The sequence below is a fragment of the Raphanus sativus genome, unplaced genomic scaffold (assembly GCF_000801105.2).
Source record: "Raphanus sativus cultivar WK10039 unplaced genomic scaffold, ASM80110v3 Scaffold0658, whole genome shotgun sequence".
NCBI classification, from domain to species: domain Eukaryota; kingdom Viridiplantae; phylum Streptophyta; class Magnoliopsida; order Brassicales; family Brassicaceae; genus Raphanus; species Raphanus sativus.
Window position 1 is genome coordinate 22,663 of NW_026615975.1, and position 10,411 is coordinate 33,073.

Genomic DNA, 10,411 nt, shown 5'->3' on the forward strand with positions numbered 1-10,411 from the left:
TTGAAAATTCTTACATATTAATTATAATTTTTTTGAAAATTTCTTTGTACACATATTTATTATATAGAAATAAATCTTAAAAATCACTTAATATTCTATTTTCAATTTCATAAAATTAAGAATTTTATTTGATTAATATTTAATTATATACTTTATGATATTTTCAGATAACAACAAAACATACATATAGGAATTATATTTATATTATAAAATATTTTTTTTAGATTTTGGATAAATCTTACTATTATTAATTTTAATCAATTATCTAACAAATTAATTAATTTTCGTTTTATTTTTAGCTTAATTATATATTTTATTTATTAAGAATAAATATCGATATTAATTACTCTAATTTTTAACGTGCGAGTTCCATTGCAAAAAATCACTTCGCAAAATAATAGTATAGATTGGTTTAATATTTTGTATTTACATCCACAATATAAATATAAGTTAGAAAGATAATTAATAATAGTATATATATAATAGATCATAATAGTATAGATAAGCAAAAATCACTATCAGAATTTGTTAATATATATTTAATAATTAATCATCTAAAATATCTTAAAATATGTACATGTGTGTATATATATAATAAGATAGATTTTTAAATAATAATATTATAAAAATTAATTGTTCTTTTTAAAAAATAATCAAAATTATCTAAAATTATGGAGAACATGACAAATAAGCAAAATCACTTATAAATAATAGTAAATATATATATATATATACTAGATATAGCATGACTCCATTATGGGCCTAAGGTCCATATCACGCAATATGTAATCTCTCTTTAAAATAAAGCCCATCCGAGTCAAAAGGCTCCGATGGCTTCGCTCGCTGTTCACTCTTTGACATTACGACCACTTCACGAAACGACACGTGTCTATAAACGAAGGCGCGCATAACCGCCAGAAGATGTTCCATCCCCGACACGTTGCATATCCAACCACGAACACACACCCACTGTTTCCCGTTTTTCTTATTTTTGTAAAAAAAAAGAAAAAAAGAAGAATTGGCGTTTTTTTCACGTTTTTCGAATCTGTAATCACTGTAGTAAGATTGCTGTGGAGTTATATCGATTTTGGGGGTTTCGCCAAGAGAAGATAAAAGATATGGCGGAAAGTGAGAGTGGTGTGGATAAGGAGGAGGAGGAGGAGGAGGAGATAAGATCGTCGGTGGTTTCGAGCTGCGAAGCCTATTTCGAGAAAGTTCAGTCGAGGAAGAATCTTCCCAAATCTCTCCAAGAAACCCTAAACTCCGCCTTCGCCGGTATCCCCGTCTCCTCCTTCCCTCAAGTCCCCGGCGGCAGAGGTAACCAACAAAAGTTTCAAAAATCGTAACTTTATGAGTGTACTTTCGCTTATATTGTCTCTTTTGAATGTTACAGTGATCGAGATTCCGGCGGAAACATCTGTGTCCGAGGCAGTGAAGATTCTTTCAGACAGCAAGATTCTCTCAGCTCCGGTCATCAACAAAGACCACGAGACCTCCCTAGACTGGAAGGAGAGGTACTTGGGGATCATCGACTACTCTTCAATCATCCTATGGGTGCTGGAGAGCGCTGAGCTCGCCGCCATCGCCTTATCCGCCACGTCAGCCACCGCCGCTGGCGTCGGAGCAGGCGCCGTCGGTGCTCTAGGCGTCGCGGCGCTCGGAGTCGCCGGTCCGGTCGCTGCCGCGGGGCTAGCGGCGCGCTGCGGTAGGAGCGGCGGTCGCCGGCGGAGTTGCGGCCGACCGGGGATCGGGAAAGATGCTCCGACGGCTGCTGGTAACTTGGGGAAAGACTTCTATCAAGTCATTCTCCAAGAAGAGCCTTTCAGATCAACCACGGTAAGAGATTAGATAGATAGATATGTGCAATTACGTGACATTGAGTTTGGTTAATGATATGTTTTTTTCAGGTTGGGACGATACTTAAGTCATTTAGATATGCTCCTTTTCTTCCTGTATCTACCGAGAGTTCGATGCTGAGTGTTTTGTTGCTGCTGTCTAAGTACCGGTTAAGAAATGTACCGGTGATTAAACCGGGAGAACCGGATATCAAGAACTACATCACTCAGTCTGCTGTTGTTCATGGTCTTGAAGGCTGCAAAGGCAGAGATTGGTTTGATCACATCTCCGCTCTTCCTATCTCTGATCTCGGCCTCCCTTTCATGTCTCCCAACGAGGTAACACATTAAACTCTTGAAGTTATCGCTCGACATTATAGTGAAAGAGGACTTGTTTGGTTTTAGGTGATTAGCATTGATAGCGAAGAGCTTATTCTCGAAGCGTTCAAGAGGATGAGAGACAACAACATTGGTGGTCTTCCCGTAGTCGAAGGGACGAACAAGAAAATTGTTGGGAACATAAGCATGAGAGACATCAGATACTTGCTTCTGCAACCTGAAGTCTTCTCCAACTTCAGGTTTGTTCTTTCTCATCACACAAAACTTCACTTCTGGGGGTCGGAACTAAACTGTCTTCTTGTCTCTCTGTCAAAAAAGGCAACTTACGGTGAGGACTTTCGCGGCAAAGATTGCAACGGCGGGAGAGGAGTACGGTTTGTCGAGTCCTGCGATAACTTGTAGGCCTGATTCGACTTTGGGGAGTGTTATAAATAGTTTGGCTTCGAGGTCGGTGCATAGGGTTTATGTAGCGGATGGAGATGAGAATGAGCTGTATGGGGTTATTACGCTGAGGGATGTGATCTCTTGTTTCGTCTCTGAACCTCCCAACTACTTTGAGAACTGTCTTGGCTTCTCGGTTAAAGAAGTGCTTAGCCGATGATGATGATGATCTCTTGTTTCTCAGCTTCTTGGTTTTCTTTTGATCAAATCTTGGTTTAGATTCTCAAGTTGTTTGTTCTTTTTATGACCAATTTGTAAGCCACTTTCAATTTTTAAAGTTTTTTTTTGTCTTTTATAAACCTTAGAAAATGGTTATAAAAGTTTGGAGTTTTGCTTTAAATTGTGAATTTATTTTGCATAAAGTTTGGAACTTTTAAGATTCGATGAAAGTGGATTGGGATGGGACATGAGTGTACCTAATTGGGTTGGTGTTAAAAGTAGCATTAAACTAAAAACAAAGAGAGAACTGGCAAGTAAAAATTTGCAAACTTTGATCAAAGAGAGAGAATTGGAATTTTCTGAAATATATACACGTTTCCTCCAATCTTGTTATTTGAGTTTTAGGACTGAAAACAAAATAAATATTTAAAATATTTATTTTGAGACAAATAATTAAAGTGAACAAATCTTAATTAATAATAGAATACTTTTATAGAATAACCAATAGTTATAAAATTATAGAATATCAATAATAAATGTAAAATTGTCGGGATATCCTCTATACTATATTTGAGAAGTGATTTTGCCACATGTTTTCTCTATAATCAATTTCACAAAGAATGATGATATGGCTAATAAAATTGATGACACGGCTTCCAAGAAAATATGACATGGATTATTCCATTTATTGTTGATTATATTTTTAGGTAGGCCTCGGCATCCGGGTTTTCGGATCGGGTTTGGGTCGGGTCTTGTCGGGTCCGGGTCTTTCGGGTCTTCGGAAATTAGACTCATATGGGTATTTATAATTTTCGGGTCGGTTCCGGTCGGATCTTGTCGGTCCGGGTCGGTTCGGTTCTAGAATTTAGTACCCGTAAAACATATATAATATCCGGGTATTGTTCGGATCCGGGTCGGTTCGGATATATAAACCCCAAAAAACTCGAAATACCCAAACTAGACCCAAAAACTCGAAAGTACCCAAAAAACCGTAAAAGTACACGAATATTTACCTAAAATCAGACCTGAAACTCAAAAAATATCTGAATACCCAAATTATATTTTCTGAAAATCTAAAATTACACTCAAAATTTGAAATTATACCCGAAATACGAACCTAAAACTTAAAAAAAAATTAGAAATACCAAAAATATACCCAATCACCCAAATATACCTAATATATAAAATAAATTTCGGGTATTTCGGGTACCCGATCGGGTCTCGGGTTGGGTTCGGGTCTTACCCAAGACCCGCGGATCCAAAATAAAAAGACACATATGAGTACTTATAATTTTTCGGATCGGTTCCGGATCGGGTATTTTCGGGTCGGTTCCGGGTCGGGTCTTCGGGTCCGGGTAAAATGCCCAGGCCTATTTTTAGGTAAACTTTTTAGAATATGGTAATAACTCATACATTACATTTAACATTGATATTTATTTTTGATAAACTTTTTAAATATAGTAATATCTCATACGTCATCTATAAAATAAATATTTTCATATATAAATTACAAATTTAAAAATGTTATTTTATTTTATTTTCTATAATTATACAATTTGATTACTAAAGCTTTCGAAATTGCTACATTAAATTAAAACAGATTTTTAAACGTATAATCATTAGTTTCTTATATATCTACAAATTTTATGAATATTGTTTAGTTTAATTTTTTGATAATTATACAATTTTATATCATTTTTTAAGTTTTATACAAATTGATCTAATTTGTGAAAAACATACAAATTGATTAATTATATTTAACCAATATAAATAGATATAAAATACTATCTAAGATTATAATTTAAATATATACATATATATTCTTCAATATATATTTAAAAAAAATCATTTTACCTTAATTAAATATTTAACTAAATCAAATCTATATCTAAATACTGGTAAAAAATAATAAAATTTATATTATTGAATAAAATTATTTTTAAATATAAATTAAATTTTGAAAAATTTCTTACTGCACATGGTGCAGGAAAACACCTAGTTTCTCAGTAATATCATAATGTTTTAGCTTTAAAAAAAGAAAATATTAATAGTATATAAGTATTAATTTTATATAAAAATGAGATAATTAGAAGAAAAAAACTTCGGTGACAAATGAAAAAAAAAACAGAATGAGTATAAATGAAAGAAGGAGCGTTTCTTTAATGCATAGTTAGGTTGACACCTTTGAAGGTGCCGCGGCGACCCAATCAATCCTAACTCTCTTTTATTTAAAAGCTATAATCTTTCCGACAATCTTTGTCTCCCCTCTCTTCTGGTTAGTCTTCAATTACGAAAGTTCATCTCTTTTTCTTGTTTTTTTGAGAATCTCAGTTTTATTTGCCTGCTCGACTGATTGTGATGATGTAAATAATTTAGGGTTCTTACAATTTGTGGGTGGGTTCCTTGTCTTAGTTAGGGTTTCTGGGTTTTGATCTAGCTCTTGTTAAGATATGAATCTAGGGTTTCTTTGTGATGTGAGATGTTTCAATTAAGACATATATATCCTACTAGATATTTTTGATTGTAAGTTCTAATGTTTGTTGTTATGGTTTTGAAAGAGATTTTACGATGTCAACACCAGCGAGGAAGAGGCTTATGAGGGATTTCAGGAGGTTGCAGCAAGATCCTCCTGCCGGAATCAGTGGTGCTCCTCATGACAACAACATCTTGCTCTGGAACGCTGTTATCTTCGGGTACCCACAAAAAAATAATTGATTTTTATAGTAAAAATCTCTCTCTCTTGTCTAGATTCTAATCATTTGCTTTTAATGGAAACTACAGTCCAGATGATACACCTTGGGATGGAGGTATAAAAGTCTATACCTTTAGTGAGATTAGAGAAAACCATAGAGATTCAGTTCTTGTTTTTAACTTAATCTTTTGTTTACAGGTACTTTTAAGTTGACTCTTCAATTCACAGAGGATTATCCAAACAAACCACCAACTGTTCGTTTTGTTTCTCGCATGTTTCACCCAAACAGTAAGTTTAAAAAAGGTTTAATCTTTGTTTCTGTTACTTTGTTCTTATCGTTTCTTCTTGTCTTGTTCAGTCTATGCAGATGGGAGTATCTGTCTTGATATCTTACAGAACCAGTGGAGTCCTATCTATGATGTCGCAGCGATTCTTACATCTATCCAGGTATCTTTTTCGATTTTCTAATTCTGTTATTCAGACATTTGATAAAATCATTGCTGACAACAACCATTGTTTGTGTTTTTTTTTTTTACAATTGTGCAGTCGCTGCTCTGTGATCCCAACCCAAACTCGCCTGCGAACTCAGAAGCTGCTCGCTTATTCAGCGAGAGCAAGCGTGAGTACAACAGACGTGTTAAGGAGATTGTCGAACAGAGCTGGACCGCTGATTAATAACTCACACCCCAGTTTGTAATATTTGAAGTGGAGAGGCCTATCAAATTGGTGAAAAACAGTTTGTTTGTTTCATGCCTCCAGTTCAGTATATGTAATGTAATTACTGGATGAACCTATATATTACATTTTCCTGATAAGACAATCTTGCTTGCTTCTAAGTTGTGTGTATGTAAACTTTTTAAAGAATCTTGTCCATGTTCATCAAGTGCATCACCATTGCCCTTTTTGTTCTTTAACACCTGCTTATTTATAATGAAATTTATGATCAATGAGCTCAAAAGATATGATGACGCATAGTATGTTCTTAAATACATAATGTATATGGCCAATGAGAGTCAAAGCTCCAATAAAAAAAGTTGTTTAAAACTACCCATTTATGGTAGTATCAATCACATGAAGATGCTCATAACTCACCTGAATGGCTTGAAACCGCTTTGATAAATCATATAACCTTTAGGCGCCAATATGCCACCTAGAGTCCCCCCAAACACTTCAGTGTTCATTACATTGATGTATCGGTAGATAAGTATGAACAATGAAGCGTTAAAGGGAACTCAAGAGGACATTTGACTATGTACTCACCATGTCTTTTGCTAATGTTTCTCTTAGTCAATGACATTACTCACAACCCAAAATGGATATTTATACATACTTCTCCATGGTATGTTTTGCCTTCTTTTACAATGGAACATCTTAGGGATGGACCCCATAGATGATTATATTCTCCATTACGTAATAAAAACATGCGGGAAATTTGAAGATGAACCAAGTCGAGATTTGGGTTATAAGGAGCTTTAAGAATATAAGTATCTCTATCAGTTTGATGTTGTAGGACCTTTCGTGCGGCATATCTTATTCTACTTCTTTTATTTCCTTCATGTAACTGCAATATTAATGCGTGATTCTGAATATTTAACGGTGTTACGAAAACAAATGTAAAAACTCCAAGTCTTGTTTTGTTGATACTTGTGTAAATGCCAGTTCTCAAGTTTATCTTCTTATGTGTTGATAGTATATCCGAAAACTGGATCAAAGCACTAATGTAACTACATGAACAGTCTTTTGGCATGTGAAAGTGGAGGAGTCGAATAGAACTCCAATTTTGTTTTTAGAAAAGTAAATATAAATTAATGTTTTAAAGCTTTAATTTTTAATTACACATCTAAATTTAGGATATATAATTTTAAAAGAAATTTTGAATATATATATAGAGAGATGGATCTACCAACTTTAAAAACTATATCATTAGTTCTTTAAATAACCGTTAATATTTTTTTTTGAAAAGGCTAGACTGTACTCGTAAACAACCTATCACCGATCTTCTTGCAATATATAGTTCTAAGTTACAATACGCTATTTAACATTTTACCAAAAAAAAAGTTACAATACGTTGTGTTATGATGGATTATCAGCATAATGTTAATGTTGCCAATGGAAATATATATGTCGATAAAATTAACCTTCTGACGTGTGCTGTTGTATATGGACATTAATCTATTTAATGCATATATATATATCAAATTTATCTTTCTTATCATGCAAAAAGCTGAAAGAAAAGGGATTTATGCAGTTTTCTTGAATAATTTGATTCCCTTTCCTATACGGCTATACCTCTTAACCTGAAATCACGTCTAAGTTCACAACGGGTCCAACTTATATATAGAAACGCCAACACATCCAAGACTTTCACACCCTAATACTCTTGTAAACTTACATATATATTAATTCCACGAAATATACACACAATACATTGACTAATATAGAAATAAAAATCGTATTTGTTGGAAGTTTCCTAAAGTTTGTCTGAGCACTTCACTGGAATAACATTTTCTATCAAAATTAAATGTATTCCACTGAAGTGTTTGGGGGAACTCCTGGACTCATTCGGTATTTGAGTATATACTAGACTTAAGTTTAATGTGAGGAAATCTATATTATTAAAAGAGAAGTACAAATATAGATTTACTCTAAGATTTATTACTTATTTACAATAGAATGCCATTAAATCATTAAATAACCTAAATTTAAGCTATCAATGTCTTTTCCTAACTTAATTAAATCATTTCTTAAATCAATTTTATCTAAATTTTTGTGTTCAAAATATTTCCTAAAACGATTTAGCTAAATTTTAGGAATATTAATGTTTGAAAACGAATTTTAACAATATTTTTCAAGTATCATATAATTCTACAAATTTAACTTGTAATATTTTGATATTTCAAATATTTCTAAAATATGTTTAACCATTATGGCTATCATTAATTATTTTCAACAATAAAAAACTATCTATGCTAAGATTTAATATTTTTGGATTCTTTTTAGAACAAAATGAAATGTTTATAACCAAATATTTATATTTTAATATATCTAAATCTCGCCTAAAATATATATATTTTGATTTTTTAAAAAAAATATATGTTTAGCCATTTCAGTTACTATTAATTAATTTCAACAATAAAATTTATCTATACTAAGATTTAAATATTTTTGAATTATTTGTAGATCAATATTTATAACTGAATATTCCTTTTACGAAATACTAAATCTCACCATATGGCATATATCTCATCAAATTATTTTAATTATTAGTACATTTGGAAATTGATTTCATGTTAAAAGACATATTATTTGTGCATATGGATCGGTCAATATTTGTTGAAGGTTAAGAATGGCGTACGGTTAATTATTTTCTACAACATGTAAAAATTTAAACTCTCAATATTTTATGGCATAAGGATCAATATTTTTTACAACATGAAACTATTTTAATTTTTATGTTTATAAACATTTAAAATATGGTAACAATAAATAATATTTATAATATATAAACGAAAATTAATACCCGCACAGGCGTGCGGGTCAAGCCTATTACTCTTTTAATCACTCTGTGTATATATTTTCTTTATTGGTACGGTGTTGGAGGCGAATTAAGTAAGGGAGCAAATATTATATGAATATTACTGATAAGAAACTACAAACGTAGGGAGAGTTTAAATAACTATAAAATCAAAGTAGATCGAAAAGAGTATTCTTGTTTTTGCCGGGTTTGGGGGGATCTGGATCATCTCCAGTGTTGCGAGTCCTGTGACCTATTTTCCTATTTTGGCTTGTTTACTAAAATGACAATAATATGGAAAACTGGAGTAAATAAGAGAATTTTGATCATATCTTAATAATTACTAGATCTTAACCCGCCCAACACGGGCGGGTCTTTTTGTTTATGTTATATATAAATTTTAACCAAAAAATATTCATGGATAGAACCTTTAAAACTCATATATTACTGTGGTAAATAATATTACCTGGCCTAATTAGAAATGTACTAATCCAAAATGGACGATAATAAAAAAAGTGGCCAACAACGATTAACTATTTTTTCCGGGAAAAAAATCTGTTTGGTGAAAACCTAACCGATTAACGTGTTGCTCTCTCTCTCTCACTCGTTGGTCGATATTGGCATGATGCTTGCGAGAGAGAAAATATAGTTATAGAGAAAGTTTACGTTGAACACTTTTGATGTGATTCCTTTTGCATGTAGCATGAATCTTTGAACCCTGCAAAATAAGTACAACAAAATGCAGTTTTAGCTATAGACAGAAACACACGAGAAATGATGATGTAGGCGACTCAAAATTTACATGTTCATTGGTTAGGACCATCTGGAGAGTCTCTCCAGCGAATGAAGTGTTTGTTGCCAGGAATGTAGCAATTTAACCTGAATTCGCCATTTTGTCTTTATGGCTTCAAGTCTTTGACAGGGTTGAGAATCACACTGGTCATCATTTTTTTTTTTTTTGGTTTTGATTGCAATGTGAATGTTAATGTTTTTTAACATAAACGAAGTGTATATATAGATATTTTTGATAAGTAAATCTTAATTAGTAAATAGAAAACTTGGTTAGCAAGTTGTGTGTAGATAAGGAATATACTTAATGTATTCAATATTTTTTTAAAAAAATTGTGTTTAATTTTATGATTATGTAGGTAAGTGAGATATTTACATCGTAAAATATTTATAATTCTCGATTAGCAAGTATTTAGGTAAAATATGATTTGCAAGTTCGAATTGCGAATATTACGACTTTGTTAGTTAATGACTTTCCTTTTGCGAAAGAAAAATTGAATATATTAGGAAAAATGAATTAATTGTATTTCTTGTTATGATTTATTATTTGATTGATGCGAGAAAGTAGAATACGTTTTGAGAATATGAATTTATTAAGATTAATGAATCAATTATATTGCTTGATTGATATGGTATTTTTTT

At 32.3% G+C, this 10,411-nt stretch overlaps 2 protein-coding genes across 3 annotated transcripts; both read left to right on the forward strand.

Moving 5' to 3' along the window:
* The first annotated feature begins 957 nt into the window (after nt 1–957).
* Nucleotides 958–2,955, forward strand: LOC108827532 (SNF1-related protein kinase regulatory subunit gamma-1-like). The gene is given in 7 exon segments (XM_018600945.2): nt 958–1,317; nt 1,394–1,698; nt 1,700–1,745; nt 1,748–1,836; nt 1,908–2,174; nt 2,241–2,413; nt 2,493–2,955. Coding segments are annotated over 7 exon segments (1,362 nt in total). The 5' UTR covers nt 958–1,118; the 3' UTR covers nt 2,776–2,955.
* Nucleotides 2,956–4,895: 1,940 nt separating this feature from the next.
* Nucleotides 4,896–6,345, forward strand: LOC108835421 (ubiquitin-conjugating enzyme E2 2). Of its 2 annotated transcripts, none has more exons than XM_018608678.2 (6): nt 4,896–5,049; nt 5,333–5,467; nt 5,556–5,581; nt 5,665–5,754; nt 5,825–5,913; nt 6,013–6,345. In XM_018608678.2, the coding sequence occupies exons 2-6, from the start codon at nt 5,343–5,345 to the stop codon at nt 6,139–6,141; spliced, it is 459 nt and encodes a 152-aa protein (XP_018464180.1). In that variant the 5' UTR covers nt 4,896–5,049; nt 5,333–5,342; the 3' UTR covers nt 6,142–6,345. The 2 variants fall into 2 exon arrangements, with proteins under 2 accessions (XP_018464180.1, XP_056853453.1); XM_056997473.1 differs by lacking the exon at nt 4,896–5,049 and adding an exon at nt 5,056–5,168.
* Nucleotides 6,346–10,411: the final 4,066 nt, after the last annotated feature.